Raw genomic sequence first — 22,120 nt, 5'->3', positions numbered from 1 at the left:
ATAACGTTTCACTTTTCAAATTTTCAAATAATTTAAAAATTTCTGTCAAGACTAATTCCCTCAAAACTCTTGAATTTACATTTTTAGTGACATCAAAAACGTGTTTTAGTCACTTTTTTATTTACTTCGCTTCCTCATTCATAATTTTGCATCATTACGTAAAGGTTCATAAAAAGTTAAAAAAAAATCTATCCAAATTTCCATTGGCCAAGGTTAACAAGAGTAGGTAATTAAAAGTCAGACGTCATTTTCTCTCATAATATAATTTGTAATTTCTTTGAACAGTATTTTGTTTGAGCCTCGGCTAAATGTCAGCGTTTATAATATACAAAATGTTTTCATTTATAAAACAGAAATCAAATATGAATAGCCTTTAATCATGAGCATTCAGAATCTTCATCATTATTACCTATTTTTATAAACGAGTAATATGTAGGAGGAAAGGATTTTGACAAAATTTTTGTCTTCGGGTGGACATCAGAAAGGTTTAGATTTTCAATTCCATAAATTATAGATATTTACTTAAAAGAAAAAACGTTTGTGTGACAAGCTAGATATAGGTAGCCAAAAATTTCGACCTATCAATGAAAATTAAGACCATTTACTGAGACAAGCCGAATGTACTTTGTCGTGTGAATTAAATTTATATCTTAATTGGTTTCATGATTTTCATCATTACATCCATTCCAAATTGAGGTATTTAATATAAGAACAGTTTGCAAATCGAAAGTGTTAATTATTTTTTGGCTCGTACGTCCAGATCTCTTGACCTTTTATGCAAGTTGGAGACCTTAACCTCTCTGCTATTGCGCTTTCACATATTGTCGTACAATTTAACTGTTCAATTTAATAACGATTATCTTTTTATTTATTTTTGATGCAGGTTAATTACATGTAAAACTGGTTGAAAACCGTCACTCGTAAGAAGTAGTCTATATTTGTACCTACCTATTCAGCTGACCAGATCCGATCAGTTTTTTTTGCTTGATAAAGTAAATGTACACATTCTCACATTATTTTTTCTAATACTCTTTAAAATTAGTGTAATATTTTTGCTTGAATTAATAAAACACATATAGTTAACAGCGATTATTTCCTGTTATTCATGTGGTTTTTGTATTTGTAATTTTCCCCAAGAACCTTACAAAAAATGCCGGGTCCAGACTGGTGAAACGTAACATGCAATGTAACATTCTGCCTTTCATTGCATGTTCGCTGCTGGTGTGGACGCATAGCGCGCTCATAACGCGCATTCACTACGAACATCCCGCGTTCGTCTGTTTCCGCCATTCTGCCGCGAACACGGCCCTTCGATACACGTTTTTTTCGTGCGCGTCAAACCGGTAGATCACACGAAGCATGGAGTCCGAAGACCACGTTCTTGCTATGACGATTATCAGTACTTCATTATTAATAATACATCAACTCATGAAAACACGCCGAAGACCCTTTCTTTTGCTCATTCCACGCAGTCTCGTCCTCCATGTTCGTTGCGTTCTCAAACGACCGTCCACATTGGCTGCTCCGCGCACGCTACGCGCCCCTTTGTGTTCGTCGAAAAACCGACAAATTTCGGATCGCTCCGCGCGCGGCTTGTAATGCTCGTAGCATGCGCGTGTAATGCACAATTCGCGCGCGCAAGACGTCCAAACTATGAGAAATTGTTACAAAGTGTGTTACCTTTCATGATACATTGCAGCAATGTGGACGGTGAATTCTTTCATTGCATGTTACATTGCATGTTACGTTTCACCAGTCTGGACCCGGCATAACATGTTCTGTCCCACTGCGAACATGATGTCACGACAGAAGCACGACAGCAATATATTCTATTCCTTACCATTTTCCCTTGCAGAAAAACTATATTATTTACGGCAGTCTGGGGCGTACTATAGCGTTTTATTTATAGATATTTAACCGCTGTAAGAGAAACGGTTTTATGGTTTGTTTGTGTTCAACAGGGAATAACTAAAATGTACGAATAAACAAAACTTTTTAATTAGGTACATTGTTTCTTTATTCTTGTTTCCCCATTAACATATTTTAAGACGTTTCAAACGCAAACTGAATTTATTTATTCAATAGACTTCTTTTAGGAGATCCTTTGAACGATCATAACATAGTTTTACCATTTACCATCAGTTCCGAAAGCAGTTTCTAAAAAGAAGAGGCGGCAAGACACCCTGCAGTTATTTTAATGTCATGTGAATTAATTTTAATTTAATTTTAATTTTTATAATGCTAGAATGCTTCTATAAATCTTTTAACTTCTGTTCCGGTGTATCTTCAAACTACGTAGCTTAGTATTTCGACCCTTAGAAAATATCTTCTCCTAAAATTAATTCATTGGGGATAAATCTGGTCTATAAGGTAAAGTATACGCAGGGGCACACTTACGAGTACCTACATAATCTCATTATCTGTGTATCCCCATAGAATTCAAACAGAATAATTAAACGCGAATGTGGCCCTAAACTATAATTTGTTGGCTATACCTAAGGGAACTGAAGGATAAAGCGTTTAGGTTACGGTTATGGCTTTGATAACGACAACATACGTTAATATTCTAACCTATTTTAGGTACGCAGTACCAGGCAGTGGCAACACGCTTATCTTTGAGAATTGTTACACTTATCCCAGAAAATTTTTGGAAAACTTATTACTAGAAACGCTGGATGGTCGCACTTTGATATTCACATACTTATAAGTTATAACACCTCTTCTTTTTATACCATAGCAAGGAAAGCAGGTGGGCCACCTTTTTTTATAGTGGGGAAATCTTCCAAAGATGCCCCCGGGGAAGGAGCCGTGGGTTATGTCGGATTAAACCCCACTGTGTTCCGTCGAGCCGCTTTATTGATGGGGCCGCGGGTATTGGTTGGAATTCTTCCGCACCTTATGTTTAGTGGTCACCATCGCCCATAAATAGATGCAATATTGATGATGTTACAAGTGCTTTGCCGATCTTTTAAGACCAATAAATGCTCTTCTTGCACCACACGTATTGCCATGGAAGAAACATTCCGAAAATCTGAGTTTTAAATTTTAATACAAACTGGTAATGTTACAATTAATGCTTTCGACATTTTAAAGACCAATTCCCTCTTCTTGATCTATTACTTATATTGCGATGAAAGAACAATTCGGAAAATCTGAGTTTTAATACGAAAATAATTATATACCCGAGTCATCGAGATAGTATGTACTACTAGAGGGGTTATTCCAAACAAAAACATTGCGCGCGGCCGATGTGGTGGGGTACGTGTGGAACGAGCGAGGCGTGGCTTCAAGTTCAAAGATTAAGCAATGCGTGCAGATGCGACACATTGTGCAATCTGTTTACTCGGTACTATCTGGTGGTACTGATACTAGGGAATTAATAAAACGAGGATTTTATATTAAACTATGTATTTTAATTTCCTTTAAATAATATCAATTTAGTAAGCTTTTGTCGTTTTGTGTAGTAATCAATAGTTTTATCAGTTTTTGCTTCATGATGTAATCGAATTTTGGAGTATTGGTTTATAATAGCCCTAATTAAATGGATACGATGATTCAATGTTGATGGCGTTTACGTATAAGAAACTCACATTTTGAAAAATCTCACGTGAGATTCGAGGATGGGGGAGGGGTTGAATAAATTCTCACGACATCTCACCAGGGGGGGAGAGAGGTGCAGAAAATTTTAAAAAACACCTCACGTAATTTATGGACGCCCCCTTACTCGATCACAATTTTTGTAACGAATGTGAAAGACGAAACAATAAATACGCAAAGCGGCTTTTACTATAAACGGAACTACATTTAAAAATATACTTTATTTATTGAGTTATAAGGTTGCTTCCATTCTGTTTATTTACATTCTCAAAAACATCAATCGCCGCAGAGGTGGCTTGCGACAAAGGCGGCTTGTGTCAAAGGCCTCGGCGATATCATTTAAGAACATAATATTATGTACTTTAGGCAAACTTGTAATAAGATCTATTTTACTTTCTTATTATTCCATTTGACAAGGATATTGGGTAAGATACCTATTGGAATAATTTTATTATTATGTATGTACTTATTAAATCCGCGAATAAAAAAAATTTTTAGTCGTGAATATAGAAATTGGGTCGCATTTTTTTAATCCGTGAATAGTGAAAACACGAATAAAGGAAGCGCGATTAAGGAACTTTTACTGTATTAGTTTCTGTGAATGTTGTGTTTATTTGTAATTGTTGTGCATAATAATTTATAAATCCTATTGGAACAACTGTTGATTAACCTTTTTTTAATAAATAAAAATAGGTAAATAAATAAATATTACTTAATATAACCTACCGTTTTACTTTGCGTAGTCGGGTAAAAGTATAAATATTTAGGTACTACACCACGGTAATCTTTCCTAATATATATACATAGTTAAAAAAATCCAGTTACATTTTTTTAACAGACTCATCGATAGTGTCACGTCTGTGCTGTTAGTCTATGAAAAATGGCGCGAAACGCAGAACGCGTGGTGATTTTTCGCAAAATGATAACAATATTAGTAAAATGCATGACTTACTCATAATAAGGAAACTTACTGGTGAAAAGTCACTCCTCGGGCTTTGTTTGTATTATGGGAACTTGTAAAACAATATCTAAGCAAACACGAAGGCATTTTGAACAGAGCAATAACACGTGTTGACGCGGCAAGCGGGGGGCACAGTCCGACACAGACTAAAGAGACTTGTGATTCTTACCTCTAGCTCGTGTTAAAGAGAGTGTAGTAGCGATCGCCTCTCTAGTACGTAGTACATACTATCTCGATGACCCGAGTATTATTTGTAAAGACGACATTGTAGGTGTATCAAAAACCTTTCTTTCGCATCAAAAGTCAAAGAAAGATTGCGGGTTTGTATTTACTCCTATCGTTATATTTCTCTACTTACGTAAACATCTGTTTCAGCCGAGTTAAAGCTTAGAAAAAATAACCTTTGGTTTTCCTCATTTCAGTGATGATTTCTATGAAACTTATATTATTAAGGGCCGATTTTTCAATGCTTGGATAAAACTTATCCGTCCAATAAAGTATTACACGATAATATTAATATGTCACGTAATCTGTCAAATACGGGCAATTAGAATACGTTTTTAAAATGGTAGTTTTAAACATTATTCGACGAATAAGTTTTAACCAAGCATTGAAAAATCGGCCCTTAGTAGGTACGAATTGTCTGTACGTCAAGCTATACAAAAGCTGTAATCACTTTTTCTTAGAAACAGGTTATTTCACTTTCCTGTAGTTTGTTGAGTTTGTTTTTACTTTTTCTTTCTGATGAATCCTTTCAGAATTACTTTTGCGATATAACTAATTTATATAGTAGGTACATTTAGGTGTACACTGCATCTTCTTTAGTGTCTCGTTTAGTCCCCTGTCCTTTTAGGCATATAGGTCAGACGCATTTCTCGTCTGATTTTACTATAGGTATTGCAAGTGATCAATGTGTTCAATCTGTAGGAAAAATCTTCATCATCATCATCATTTTGTACGGAGACTTTTTGTAAGCTATAAATGAGTAAAATCAATTCAAACTATTATACACTTAGAGCCATTTAAGTTCTCGTAATGATCTTTATAATAGTCATTTACTTCCACATTGAATACAATTATATTACATATTATTGTTATTTTTTGATGTACGCGCCATCACCTCGGCAAAGGACAGCCGCTTATCATTTGATCCCCTTATCTCGTGAGATGAGATCACTAAACCTAGAAACTGTTATTGATCGAAGTATTTTGTTATCGGATAGACTGACAAATCTTTACGATAAATCCCAAATTTTTGTTTTTTGTTTCCATGTAGGCATCGACGGAAATATACTTGGGTTATATTTTTAACTTCGCAAGCAATAATTGAAGATAAACTTTGAAATAAACGTTTTTACAAGATTTTCTCTATAAATAGGTATGTTTTTACCATTATTAAAAATAGCTAAGTAATGCAGGTATTTCAAAATGTATCTGTTACTCAGAAAAAATGTACTTTTGATGGTAAACAATGATTTGCAATAATTTGTTAAATAGATCGACTAGTTTTTCAGCCAAATCACAATAAGAAACAAACAATTGAACACATTTAGATTTAAGTAGATAACTAGCTGCGCCCCGCGGTTTCACCCGCGTGGCTCTGCTCCTTTTGGATGTTAGCGTGATTCTGTATTTTTTTATCCAACACAAATGATGATATAACCTTCCTGGATAAATGGGCTATCTAACATGGAAGGAATTTTTCAAATCGGACCGGAGTAGTTCCTGAGATTAGCGCGTTCAAACAAACAAACTCTTTAGTTTTATAAAAGTTAATTGTAGCCTAATAAAGATACTTTCTCATAAATGCAAAACTTTAAATACAAATATATATGCTATGACGCAATAATTACTGAACCGATTTAGCAATAATTTAATATGCATATCGATTATGACTGGAATAACACGTGGATTGAATTTAGTTAATTAAATTTAGTCGTGATATCGGTCCAAATATTCTAGATGAATATCCTATGACTAACTATTACCATACTACATAGGTAGTAATTAATATTTATTAGTACTGATTTTATTCAAATACCAACAACCAACTATATACATTACCTAGTTGATGATCCAGTCTATGTTACTCGTATAGATGTAGGTTCCTTATGGAAAAATATTTTTAAATTGGTCGAGGAGCTCTTGAGTTAAATTGAAAACACAATGAAATCTTTCCTATGATACACCTATGAGTTGTTGATGATAATCATGTAAGTTACCTGAATAAAGTTTTTCTCTTTTATATAAAAACTAGCTTTCCGCCCGCGGCTTCGCCCGCTTTGTCTAAAACATAATAAATTATATATACTAAAACCTTCCTCTTGAATCACTCTATCTATTAAAAAAACCGCATCAAAATTCGTTGCGTATGTTTTAAAGAATTAAGCATACATAGGGACTAGGGAGTACCGAGTAGGGACATAGGGACAGAGAAAGCGACTTTGTTTTATACTATGTAGTGATGATGCGTATTATCAAATTTATCGAACCCATTACCTCAAACACTAATATTTAATATACTACACCTCTGGTCTGGTTTATTACCTAGATAATTCCGTTACAGATTACTATCAAAAGCCGTGACAAATAATCGTAAACAAATTGAGAAATTATGACCAATGTCAATATGAATTAGTTGATCCTAAGCTCAGGATAGATTTGCTGACACAATTTGAACCGTAATGTTAAGAAATAGAGTTTTAATTGCAATGGACGATTGTGATAGTTGAGTAAGCGCCCAGTGGTCATGTTGAAGGGGCTTAGACCTAGAGTAATATCGTAATTCCTATTGGATTTTATCCTTGTAGGAGAAATAAATGTTATATGTTTGTAAAATAAATAAAATAAGCTGTTTTGTGTGTATTATGTGTACCTATCTATTAAAATTACAGTGAAATAGTTGCATGGGGGAGTGGGGGGAGCATTCAAAGATGGCGAGTATATTTTCAAGTTCATATAGTATATAGTTATTTTCATCAAATCCACCACATAGCTCACTTATATTATATTACGAACTATTGAATCATAAACAATGGACTATTGTTAATTATTTAAAATAATAATTTAAAAAATATATTCATGAGTTTTCAATCTATAGTGGTTTAAAGTTAACTCAAAAATGGACCATTTTCGTAAATTTTCTAAAAAATCTTAGAGAAAGTGTAAGAAATGTATATAGTATGCTATATATTCGTGATCTACTCAATAAGCTCTTTCATTTGATACCCCACACGGCATGTTTTGGAAATTTTTATTTTTTTCTTTGTATGCCATATTTAATTACCGGGGTGCGGGCAGGGGGACCACAAAACTGGTTGGCAACATCTGTCTATAGGATGTCTGGGACCTATACAATATATATCAGAAGTCAGATTTAGGTCCGCTATTTTTGCAAACGAACATCTCCTTGGAGCCTGCTCTATTAGGTAATTTTGCAACAGCATTTTTTCATGGAAAACTCTTCAATGTGATTTCCCTCGTGTGCTTCGGTACAATTATATTCCCTTAGAGATCAAAAAGGTCCCAGTGTAAGCTATATCTGTTATTTTAGGAACATTTAGGGACTAAGTTTATTTTTATTGGGTCCATTAAAAATCAAGGGACGAAAGCTAAACACCGACCATTTGTTTTGGCAATTATTTTTTATTGCGGTTTAATGGAATATTTTGTTAGGAAATGGAAAAAGGTCTGGTTCTGGAGAGAAGCCTTATATTGATTAAGTTTATATTTATATGTCCTATCTTTAGAGCGAGTTTTCCTTGTAACGGATTGCGTGGATATTACAATTCATAGGTAATAGGTTCGATGCTTGGTAAATGGAAAAATATTACAGTCTTTTTAGATAGAGATTCCGATCCTATCTGTCTGGAAGGAAAATAGAATTGAGATGAAATCGAGATTTCGAATCCATTTTTAGATAGTTAAGTTCACAATAATCTGATGATGTAAGTTTTAGGGCTCGTTATAAGTTTTATAATATTATCTCGGACATTCATGTTAGCATTATAAATATGTGTGTCAGTAGGTATACCTTTTATTATCGCTCTCAGACCAAACGGTATAAAATTTTCATTATTTATGTACAAAATGTTATTATTGATCTATAGATAGCTATCTAATAGGTAAAACATAACTTTAACATAAATATCTGAAAGAATAACCTGTTTTTCCCGTAACGAAAACTTCAGAAGTGAAGTACCTAAATATAAAATTTTATTGAAAGAATAGCTGTTCCATAACACGACGCGGACGTCTAGTAAAAAAGACGTGAGAAAGCTAGAAAGCTAGTTCCCTATAATTTACATTTCGACATTATTACCTCTCTTTATACTGTTATTACAATTATGAAGCTACCCCATTTTAGTTGACCCAAAAACTTTTGGCGACAAACAATCCTGGTACGAAAATAAATTTGTTTCATCTCGATTTAGCCGGTGCATCTTATGATAATATTTATGCGATATTAACACATATGGTAATAATATTATGCACTTCGTGGTAGAGTAAACAATTATATATAAATAGTGTTTATAAAACGAGTTGACCGTAAACTTGGAAGTAGCGTTTCCTTTTATAATGTTCTATTTTAATCCTTCAGTTTTAGTACTAGAATAAATAGTTATTTGTGGTATTATCTAGTAGTTTTGCTTATTATAAATGTAAGTATAATACAAAGATTAGGATACAGCATTGTAGTTCTTATTTTATTACACAAGGGACTTAAAAAATAAGAAACCAAGCATGTTAGTATCTAGTTGCTTAGAATATAATTGTATTATCTGGGATTCACATGAAAAAAAATATATCCTTATGTTAGAAAAAAACCAAAAAAAGTTTTGTAGGTATGTATTTAGACAGATGTATGGATACTATCCATACATGTACCCATCTCTGTATGTGTACGGTATTCCAGGCTTTTTCAGTCTTGAATCGAGGCGGAAATACATTTTACTAGTACACGTTTATCAGGTGCTAAATGGTGGTATAGATAACTCATTTAGCCTTGGACGAATTTCTTTTAAAATTCCTCCAAAGTTCATTTATAGTGTAGCGGCTCCTTCTGGGTTGGGACTACGTCGGGGTCGTGATTTCCTTGCCGTCCAGCAAGGTGTAAGAACTGTGTCTGGCCGTAACGCCCCCTTGGTGCGCTCGGTAAAATTGGTAAACGACTTGCTCGCTCTGTTACCCGAGACAGATTTATTTAATACGTCCTTAAATACGTATAAATCGAATGTTTTTAAATTCTTAAGTCGATAATTAATGAAAATTGTAAACTTATTCTATTTTAATATTTTATTTTAAATTAAACATGTAATGCTTTGGGGTAAAACCTGTTAATTACTTGTTATTATGAAATAAATAAATCTAGTATCCTACTTAAAAGTAATTACAATGAAATCCAGCTTAACATTATTTCCGCAACGAAACGGTTCTTTGTCAAATTGCTAACTGCATTATAACGCCGACTTAAGAACACCTCAAAGATGAGTGTCGTTTGAGACGGGTTACGAGCGACTCAAACAACACCTAATTTTACGTCTACGTTAATTTTCCTTTATTTTGATTGTGACAAATCTTATTTCCACACGTCTGTTGAAAGCTTTTTAAAAGCATTATTGGTGTGTTTTTTTAATACCTAGGAACTAATCATTAAAACTAGCTATCAATCCGCAGCGTTCATCCCGTGAAACTTTTATTAATAAGACTAGCTAGACTATGCCTCGCGATTTTAACCGCATTGCTCCGCTCCTGTTGTTCTTGGCGTGATGATATAATATAGCCAATTGCCTTCCTCGATAAATCGGCTATCTAGATTAGCGAGTCCAAACAAACAAACTCTTTAGCTTTATTATATTATAAAAAGTATAGATTAAGACTAGACAATATAGGTAAAGTTGCGTCCAATCACTAGTTAAATTTTAATGCATGCGGTTAATAGTTTCGCTTCATTAATTCGCAATTTAAGCGGTAATTGAACTTAATGAATCACAAGGGCAATTCCCGGTAATTATAAATTATCGATACATGACGCGAAATGAGGAAAATGTGCACGTGCGACGCTTCCATCTTTTTAGTTAATTTTATGATAAATTATATGAATAATATTGCAAATTCGCTTGACAATATATAGAGCAGTTTTTAACAAGTTAGGTATTAGGGTGCGTTTTCACCAATAATGGGCGAAGATGTGTAGCGAGGAATGTGTTTGTAAAGAACTAATCATATCGCTTCATTTAGTTTGAAGTTTGAAGCGTTTAGCGTTTGAAGCGATACTATTGGTTATTTACAAACACATTCCTCGCTTCACATCCTCGCACATTATTGGTGGAAAAGCACCCTTAGAGCGTATACGCACTATGCGGGTAGCCGCATTGCGGGTAGCCGTCCGGCTGACCGCAAGCACCTAAGGCAAGCACAATTATGTACGTAATATTCATTTCTATGCGCACTGTGCGGTCTGCGGTAGCCGCATCGTAGTGCGCATAGAAATGAATATTCCGTACATAATTGTGCTTGCGGTCAGCCGGACGGCTACCCGCAATGCGGCTACCCGCATAGTGCGTATACGCTCTTAGACCCCTGTAATTTACCTACGACACTGCGTACATTAGAATAATAACTAATCCGGACGATTTTTTTTTGATTTCTGATTACTCCCTAAGTACTGCCACGTCTTTTAGAGCTCAACATGTTAAATGTTTTTATTCACTTCCACATAAGACAAAGACGATGATGATACGGAATATAAGTAGATGAAAATTTTTGCGAAATATAAATATAAATTAGTAGACTGCTAGTAGTAATAACTTCATAATACTATTAATAGAATGTAATCTTCCATTGGATTTATTTTTGTTTAATCTACGACGAGAATAGAGCTTAAAGAAACTAATCAAATAAGTAATGTAGATACTAGTTAGATACTACTTGTTTTTCACAACGCGCAAAGTGGTTTTCAAATCATACTGGACTGGCTTTGTTGTAATAAGCTCACAATAAACCTTAAAAAAACTAAGTGTATTAACTTCAGTTTAAAAAATGATGTTTTGCCGATCGACCTCTCAATCAAAGCTCATACTTGTAATTATAATAACATAAGTTTGTGTTCTTGTCATACAATTGAGATTGCTAATAATATTAAGTACCTAGGGGTTATTCTAGACTCCCGTCTGACGTGGCAATTGCATATCAATAATTTGTGTTCTCGTACTCGTAAACTGATCTGGACCTTTAAAAAACTACGACAGGTAGCTGAACTTAACCTACTTAAAACTGTTTATCTTTCTCTCTGTCAGAGTATACTTAGGTATTGTATTGTAGCTTGGGGTGGCACTCATAAAACTATTCTTCTACCTTTAGAGAGATGCCAGAGGTCAATACTTAAGGTGTCAGCTTTTAAGCCAGTTCGTTTTCCCACAAAGGATATATATAATTTATTCAATGTATTATCTATTAGACAACTCTATATATTAGACACTGTCCTTAAATTCCATAATCTAATAAACATTAATGTAAGTTTTTCTAACATAAACTTAACTCAGCGTTCAACTAGAGATGTAGTAAAACATCAAACTTTCAATACGACCTTTTTCCGTAGGCAATTTCTATATTTGGGACCACACTTATATAATGTAATAAATAAAGAGTTGAAAATATTTAATTTATCACGATATAAAAGTAAAAAAACTATAACTAAATGGCTGCTCTCAAAGGATTACTACTACACAGAAAATGTAATTATCTCTAAAACCCGCTGTTAACGTGAGAGTCTATATTATAAGTTATTCAAACGTAAACACATTCTACTCATGCTCTTCTACCATTACATGAACCCACACTCCTCCAATCATGCACACACGTAAGACATGTCACACACACACACACACTCACACTCACACACTCATACACTCACAAACACACCCACAGACACAACTTTTACATTATATATATATATTTTTTTACTTTATTCTCTGTTTAAATTACGTCAATATATATTTCTCAACTGTAACATGGAAGGACATCGGTACCCGTAATACAGACTATAGTCTAGTACGGGACCATCGTTTTTGTATATTTTGTAATTGTGGTTGTGAAATAAAGATATTTTTATTTTTATTTATTTAAATGTAGATAACTCATAATTTATATTTAATTTAACAAGCTTTTCTAAGGAATAAAACCGAGAGTTGTTATTTTAAAAATTTATTTAAACTGTGATACTCAAACGAGTTATAAATATTGTGATTTCCGTTGCTAAAACATTTCAATCCTTAATTTTATTCAAAGAATAAGATATTCTATGCAAATACAAGCGGTGTCATTGTGGTTTGTTCGTGTAAATTGTTAAATAGCTTCCCTTTATAAATCGTGCGTTTGTACTTGATGCAAATATTTTATGTGTTTCGTACAGTTGGGGTTGAGTGGTTAAGGCTAGGCAAGTTGTTTAAATAATGTTGGCGTAAACTATATATGTGTACAAATTATTTTTAACGGTTTTTAGAAACTTTTTGCTGTTTTAATAGTTATTCTATACCTATTTGATAAGTGAAATAATGTTACAATTACAAGTCAAATATTACGAAATTGCCCTAGATAATTGAAAATCAAACGAACTTACCAAGTGAAGTTCGATGACAATTATGTGAGCAGCTTCATTCGAAGCGATTTATATTGACGTGGTGTAGTAGCGTTCCTAGCCTGAGCCTTGCACGGGTTTTTTAAAGTTATAAGTATTATTAATTTAAATTTATATTTTTATAATTTTTAAATTACTTTTTTTTTTTTTTTTTTGTGGCAACACTATTTACCCCTACCATTTACCCCCATCATTTCTCAAACGGTTCGTTACGATGTGTACCTGAGTCATTTGTTGAGAGATATTTCACATTTTATATTTATATAGGGCAGGGAATATATTAAAATGTTATGCAATACGTTTGTTGTGGAATTAACCATAATCTTAGGGTGGGTAACTATAAATCGCTTCGAATGAAGCTGCTCACATAATTGTCATCGAACTTCACTTGGTAAGTTCGTTTGATTTTCAATTATGTTTCGCAGCTTCATTCTTTGCGATTTATATTGACGTGGTGTAGATGTTTAGAGTAAATAAAATGTGAAATGGTGATAAAAAATGAAAAACTTATGGTAAGTTTTATATTTTTATTTGCAATAATCAATAAATAAATATTATTAATTACACTTAATTTTCATAATTTAACCATTAATTATTTCTTTTACAGGTTACAATCATTATTAGATAACAATGTTTTAGCAAAGCTGGTAGGATCAGTAATTACATGTCTATTGTAAAACTTAGCAAATACTGCAGAAGAATCGGACCATCCCGCAGTTTTGCGTATAACATCAATGTTGACCCCAAGTCTATTGGCAGTGGATGTGGACGCATGGCGAGTACTATGAGCACTAAATATAGAAGTATCTACTCCGCTGTTATGAAGCGTGTCCTTTATCCATTTACTGAGCGTCTGGGAGGTAACTTTTGAGTATGGTTTTTTAAAACTAATAAATAAATGATCATTATGTCGAAGTGTTGATGTTTTATTTACGTACGATTCTAGACATTTGGCTGGACAGATTTCCGAACGACTGTTGAAGTAAGGAATTCTTAAAAGAGGCTGTAACGAGTACGGCTTAGAAGTTTTAATTAAATCTGAAATCATTATGATTATTTCACTTGTCCCTCTTATATCAAGGTCTTTTAATTTAATAAGAGCAAGTGTTTGTACTCGATGAGCTGTTACCAAAGCCAATAGAGTTGCAGTCTTTTTGGAAAGAGTTTCCAAACTGAGTTCATTATTTGGCCACTGTTGGGCTAAATATTCGAGAACTATGCTCGGATCCCAGGTTATAAGATATTTAGGATTTGTTGGCCTCGATTTGAAAACTCCTTTCATAAAGCGTTTTACCCTATCATCTTCTAAATTAGATAAAATTAATGATAAGGCAGACTTATACGAGTTAATGGTACCGTATTTAGCACCTTTATTAAATAAATCGGTAAGAAAATGTAAAACTACAGGGACAGATGCCGAGATGTAGCTATAGTTGTGGGTACTGCAGTAGTTTATCCATGTTTTTATGCAGCCATCGTATTGTTTATAAGTCGAATCAGATAAAGATGATAACATAATCTGTACTGTATTTGGTGACAAGCCTTTCCTTAGTAAAGCTTGCCTGAAAGCTTCGCGGCAACCAACTTCAGAGTTTTGTGTAGGTTGTGGTTGAACCTGAAGGGAGAAGTTAATAAATTAATATCAGGTGCAAAATATATGGGCTTGGTTGTCATTAATTTTTGAAAAATTGGGAACCAGGGTCGCGTAGGCCAATATGGTACCACAACTATACCCTCTGCCTTATCTTTTATAATTTTTTGCATTACCTTTGTAATTAAACAAAACGGGGGAAATGCGTAAAATAACTTATTTTTCCATGAAACCGTAAATGCATCTACCGCCCATGCATCAGGGTCGTTTTTCCAAGTTACATATGTGTGACACTTTGCATTACATCTACTTGCAAACAAATCTATTTCAGGAACACCAAAATTAATGGTTATCTCATCATATGCATTTTGGTTTAGTTCCCATTCTGTATCATGAAATTTCTTCCGCGATAATTGGTCTGCTTCACAATTATCCTTTGTATTTATATAGGATGCAAAAATAGTTATTTTACGCATTTCACACCACTGCCAGATTTCTCTGGAAACCACATTTAGGTGATTATATTGAATACTACCCATTCTATTTATACAAGAAATTGCGGTGACATTATCAATTCTTAACAAGATTCGAGATAAACATAAATTCTTCGCGAAGGATTTAAGGGCAAGAAAAGCTGCTTTTAATTCTAACTCATTAATATGCAATGTTTTTTCACATTCTTTCCAGTAGCCGAAACATGTATTGTTATTACAATAGGCGCCCCAACCGGTGTTAGATGCATCTGAATAAATCTCTAAATTAAAATCTTCAATCCCGAGAGGACAATTACCTATATCTATATTACGGATCCACCAAAACATATCCGATTTTAAATTATCCGGAATTTTAATTATCTGTTCGTAGCTAGAGTTTTTAAGCAAACACATGTATTTATACTTTTCGAAAAGCTTAGTATATAACCAAGCGTATTGAATTGCGGGACAAGCTGAAATTAATAAACCGATAAATTGAGCAAATTCTCGTAATTTGCATTTTTTAGTATTTAAGATGGTAGAAACTTTTTCTTTAATTTTTAACTTCTTATCATCGGGTAGTTTTAATAACATATTTTTAGAGTCGAATACAAAACCTAAAAATTTGCATTGCATCTTTGGTACTAACGAACTTTTCTCTAAGTTAATCAAAAAACCTAGTCTTTCAAAAAGTGTTTTGGTCAAAGTTATGTTTTCTTGGCATTCTAATAGTGTTCTACCAATACAAAAGACATCATCAAGATAAACTACTGATATCATACGATGAGTTTTTCTTAAAAATTCAAATATAGGTTTTAGAAGTTTTGTAAACACGAATGGTGCGGTGCATAAACCAAATGGCAAGCAATTAAATTCGTAAAGGACTCCATCATACTCAAACCGTAAGTACTTTCTGTGCATTTTATTTACTGGCACTAAAAAATAAGCATCTTTTAAATCGATAGTTGCCATAAAACAGTTTGGAGTTATCAACTTTGACGCAGTACGATAATCCTCCATTTTAAAATGTTTAGTTTCAATGAACTTGTTAAGGCATTTTAAATTAAGAATAAATCTCTTGTCACCATTAGGTTTAGACACTAAGAAAATAGAGGATAAAAACTCGCCCGGTTCATGGTTACAATGCGATATCGCATTTATAGATAATAATTTCGACAAACACGTATCAAAATCTTGTCGTTCTTGTTCTGTTTTAGGACAAACACTAGGCTTATCGGTTCTAAATGGATTAGACTTAAAAGGTATAGAATAACCTTTAACCCACGATAAAATGATCTTATCACTAGTTATTTTACGCCAGTTATTAACATAATGCTGGAGTCTTCCAGCATATCGCACCTGGTCGATTATTGCCTCCGTTGCGGAGCTGGTGTCTTCGAAGGCGGGTACGTCCGGTCGTGGGGTCGTCGTGCACTGTTGCTCGGAGGTGGACGCGACGCCATGTTGGGCACACGAGCGAAACGATTGTCGTGGCGTTTGGTGTCCGCCTGGCGCTGCTGAGGAACATAGTTCAAACGGCCCTTATTAACTTGATTAGTCGCCACAGATACATTAGGTCTATTTTTAGGTTTTTGTATATTCTTCAAAGATTCACCTGACTGTTGGATAGACTTGGCCGCTTTAAGTTTTTCCGAGATATTCTCACCGAATAGTAACGCATCTCGTTTGGATTCTATTAGGGCGTCTTTTAATTTGGTGTTAATCGAGGATATTACGAATTTTCTTCGTGTCCTCGTTTCAGCATGATGGCTGTCACACAGTATACGGCACGCGTCACTTAAAGGCTTTAAAATTTTTTGTTTTGATGTCTCATTCGCTATGACCATTTGGGTGACTGTTGCAAGAGCAGACAGTGCAACCCCAAGTTGCTTTTGCCTGTAGCTGAGCGACGTGTCTCTTTTAATTAAAGCTTCAGGCAATGCAGCCTTTACCTCCGGGTTGAGAGCAGGGGCCAGCAACAAATCGCAATTATTGGGAACTAGATATTCTTTGTAAAGGATATCTTTTATTTCCTTAGGAAGTCCTTTGGAAAGGATGTCCTGCCACCTGCTGGCGACATCCTTATGGATCGCAGGGCCGAGCGAAGTGTCGGTTTTTGGAGCGTCTCCTAACAATTGGAGGACGTCTTCACCCAGCTCCAGCTCTTCATTTTGTTTATCACTGTCCGCCGATGTTCCCGGTTGCGGTTCAACAACCTCATCAGGTCGTGGCGAGTCAGGACGTGGCGCGATTTCTTGTGGTGACAAAGGCGGACATGGCGATAGGGGCCGAGGTGCCTCATCAGTTTGGTGGTCTCTCAGTGGCGACTGGCAGTATAAGGACCCAGGAGATGGTACATCCAACGGTTCACCTGCAAAAACATTTCTATTTAGCAAATGTTTTTTAAAAACAGTGACAGTATCAGCCCAAGTATAGCAGTACGCGTCTCTTTATTTGTGATAGAAGAAACCCAGTTACGGTATCCTCGGATCACTAAGCATTGATTGATGTTGGTGATAGTAACAGCCCAATTTTAGCAGTACGCATCACTAATCAATCAATATAAAAAACCGTTGAATTTTTAAAAATTACCAACTTACATAACATATTTTCTTCCGATGCATCGCTTGTAGATTGATTTGTTCTTTTGGCAAGCCGATTTTCTAGTTTTTTAATCTTTCGTCTAATTTCTTCGTCCGTTTTTTCATGTTTCCTTTTCTTCCCCATATTGAGCACTAATTATTTTAATTTTAAAATTCAAAAATTATTTTATCGGAGACGTGCGAAGGCTTGAGCACGGAAACGCAGAATGACTCAGGTACACATCGTAACGAACCGTTTGAGAAATGATGGGGGTAAATGGTAGGGGTAAATAGTGTTGCCACAAAAAAAAAAAAAAAAAAGTAATTTAAAAATTATAAAAATATAAATTTAAATTAATAATACTTATAACTTTAAAAAACCCGTGCAAGGCTCAGGCTAGGAACGCTACTACACCACGTCAATATAAATCGCAAAGAATGAAGCTGCGAAACATAATATTATATACCGTACCTACTTATATTATAATTGGACTAAAAGTCAACATATTTAATTATTTAATGTGGCTACATTTTTCTGTTATTGATATATTGAAAACTTATTTATAGATAATTTAACAAACTAATAGCAACAATGAAATCATAAAAAATAAATGAAATGCGAAACCATTTTCTATAATTATTATTGACAACGTCCCAGACCGTCATTACTACTTACTAGTTTAGAACATCCCTACGCCACACATCAAGCAAAAAAACCTCAATTTCCAAATCAATTTAGCGAAAATCTCTCCATCCGCAACGCGCAAACCAAGCGGATACACCCAGCAAATACCCATGACGTCTTATAGCAGTATTATTTCCAGCGTGGGAACGTGATGGCGCTATTCAACCTGTATAGGGTTGTCGTCTTCCAACACTGGTAATAATACTGCTTTAAGACGTAGTACGGGGAAAACTTGTGTCAAAATGCTATCAAACAAACTCGACGATCAAATAAACTTTGCGTTTGTTTTACGTGTAAATAAATATGAGTTTAGCGGAGTTTTACTATGCAAAATAAGTAAAATGTTACTTGTGAAGAGAAATTTATCTGGGACAAGCCGGGCATTTTGATAGCCAACGCTTTAAAATAGTATCTACTAGTAGCTCGTCCCGGCTCCGCACGGGTTGACGGGATAAAAACATCATAAAATACAGCCTATCCCTCAGTCCATCAGGGATAATGTAGGATTCTATTGGTAAAATATTTTTTTAATCGGTTCAATAGTTTCGGAGCTATAATAATCAAATCTTTCCTCTTTAATATATAAATGTAGTTATAAACTAGCGGTCACTTATAGTAGGTATAGGACTTAAGGATCACTTAAATATTCAACGGTGAAATAAGGTTTTTAAGCATAGAAAGATTTAATACAAAATATTATTAGCTTTTTGTAGATCCTCATATGTAAAGTAAAAAGTAGATTACAGACCATTCCGACCAAAACGGGCGTTTTTAGCGAGTGAAACATCCATCGATCCATACAAATTTCGAATAGAGTTGAAGACGAATCTTAATCTTAATTCTTAATTCTTAATACTATTATAAAGGCGAAAGTTTGTAAGGATGTATGGATGTATGGATTTATGGATGTTTGTTACTCTTTCACGTAAAACCTACTGAACCGATTACAATGAAATTTAGCACACATATAGAGGGTAACTTGGATAAACACATAGGATAGGTTTTATCCCGGAAATCCCACGGGAACGGGAACTATGCGGGTTTTCCTTTGAAAACGCGGGCGAAGCCGCGGGCGGAAATCTAGTATGTCCATAAAATAATTGGATGTCCATAGTCCCTTCGCTTGTAGACATCCTTTTATTTACCACTTTCTTTATAAAATTATAAAGTTTGACATAAAAACTTGTTATTAAATCATAAATAGTACGAACTGAGCTCAACTTTTATATCTCAGCTACAACTTTGACGAAGTTCGTCGGCTGAAATACTTTGCGGTATAAATTGCGCTGCAGTGTTCAAACTTTTCTAATTATAATGTTATGGGATATAACTTGATTATGTTATGCAGTCATGCCTGCCGCTTGATATGACGTTTACGTATTAGTCCGGGATACATCGCCCATTTTTGCAAGTGATTACTATCAAGCTAATTTTTCGTGAGTAGCTTTATTTTGATGAGATGCCCAATAATTTCATGTACGAAACTCTCGATTGTGGTAGCTTACAGAGGTAACAAGGATAAAAATTTTTGATTTGACGGTTCTCAAATATTTATTACGCAATTTGTAGGACAATATGTCTGTTGAATTATATAAGTATTAAATAAGTGAAAATAAAAAAATCTGCTGGTTAGTAATCATTTATGATGACTTCGTTATCGATACACATTGGAAAGGGGGACTCTTTGATCAAACCATAGATTTTGAAGGACAAATATTTTTTCGAATAATTTAGATAATTATCTTGAGATTGAACAAAAAAAAAACATTCAGTTAGTAATTAATATTTGAGAACCATCAAATCAAAATATTTTATCCTTGTTTCCTCTGGTAGTTACCACAATCGAGAGTTTTGTACATGAAATTATTGGGCATCTCATCAAAATAAAGCTACTCACGAAAAATTAGCTTGATAGTAATCACTTGCAAAAATGGGCGATGTATCCCGGACTATATATAATATAATTTATTTACCTAAAATACAATGTAATATAATTTTTTTTTTGCCTAACGGATCTTAGTCGTCCATTAATGTACTGTATAATAATTCAATAAAGGATAATTTATTTTATTTTTTTTTTTATAATAATAAATATAATGTAACTACTATAACTAGATTATAGAAAAAAAGTCAATTATCAGGGAAGCAGGAATAGGTTCCAATGTCTTTGCCAAGTTTTATTCGCCCCGGTAAGCGAAAGACGCGGGTTCTAATCCCATCTCATGATCGATTTTTTCTATGCTTTAAAAATTTCTCATTTTTATAGCAATTGAATGCTATAAAACTAAATATTAAAGTTTCGTTCAGATTTGTTCAGCCGTTTTGACTTGTAAGACAAACATCGATACATCCGTACAAACTTTGCAAAAAATGTGATGACAGTGGACTTTGAATTCCAAACAATATATAGCTTAGCTTATATTTATTATAGGGCAATTGTAAATAAATTAGAATATGAATGACCACAATTTCTTTCATGATTTTTTTTCTTAATCCTCATTAATAAGTACCTAATTAAATTAACAACATGTTGACATCCTCGTTTGTATCCTATGTGAATTCCAAGATTTGTAATACGTTAAGAAAAAAACAAAACAAAGGCTTAATAATTACAGAAAAAATAGCAATCATTAGAAAGGATTAACTACCATATTATTGTACATCAAAGAAAGATATTAATTATGTAACAGTTGCGTGTTCTTAGTAATTAGTCTTAACATTCGCTTACATAATACTTCTAATATAGTTATTTTAATAAATTCTACTAAAATTTAGGATTTTAAATATCTACTGAAAAAAAAGTAAGTAAGTACCTATTTACATAGAATATATAGAATATTCTATGTAAGTACTTACCAACTAATATTATCAATACTAATAATAATTAGTCTTTAAATAGCATCGTGAACATAATTATTTTTTGATAAATTTAATATCCTTTTTATCTATTTTTAAACGCCATATAAATTTGCACGTATAACTAATAAACTGTTCATAAGTGACCAATGCGAAGAAACTCAGTTTTAAGATGTTGTAAAATAAACGTAAAAAGAACAATAATTTGTATCACTTACCTATAGGTCTTTTAGGTCTTTTAAAAAGCCTATAGATAATGAACAACATTATTTACTTTTTACCTTCTTAACCTCTAACTGTATTATTGTATTTATTATTCTCATCTGTTGTCTTCCCGCCAATAGTGTTTGCTTGTTATCTTTCACCCTGGTTGTCTGGAAGAGATCACTAATAAGTGACAAGGCCGCCAAATAAGTTGTATTCATTTTTGTAAGTAGTTGTAATGTTTCCACTGTGTATTATAAATGTAAATAAAATATAATTCTCTTTAATGTGGTTTCCTGGTATCATCGCGTACTTATTCAATAATAATACAAGCTTTGACCGCATGGAATGACCTACTAATTTATTATATGGCCGTGAATCCTCATCGTTCTGACCTTAGTTCCAACTTGTCAGTTCTAAGTCCCGTTCCTATGAAGTTAATCATTTGCTATCGTTGGATTTTGATATTTATCTCCTTGTGTTTATGTTCCAATTTGTAATGAAAGGAAATTACGATGTGAAATGGGGACATA

At 33.8% G+C, this 22,120-nt stretch overlaps 2 protein-coding genes across 4 annotated transcripts in view; one reads left to right on the top strand and one right to left on the bottom strand.

The window, feature by feature from the left end:
• The window catches only part of Pde6 (phosphodiesterase 6), an 82,619-nt gene that overhangs the window by 8,568 nt on the left and 51,931 nt on the right, over positions 1-22,120 (top strand). The window lies entirely within an intron of this gene.
• Positions 16,748-17,987, bottom strand: LOC149477906 (uncharacterized; the record flags this gene model as incomplete). Its single annotated transcript, XM_089709663.1, has 2 exons — positions 17,861-17,987; positions 16,748-17,631 (listed from the first exon to the last, which is right to left on the bottom strand). Coding segments are annotated over exons 1-2 (1,011 nt in total), but the record flags the coding sequence as incomplete, so codon positions are not given.

The sequence above is a fragment of the Colias philodice genome, chromosome 23, assembly GCF_061535455.1.
Source record: "Colias philodice isolate Cphi_HAF_F1 chromosome 23, ilColPhil1 Martin Lab GWU primary, whole genome shotgun sequence".
NCBI lineage: Eukaryota > Metazoa > Arthropoda > Insecta > Lepidoptera > Pieridae > Colias > Colias philodice.
This window is presented reverse-complemented; position numbering and strand designations above follow the sequence as displayed.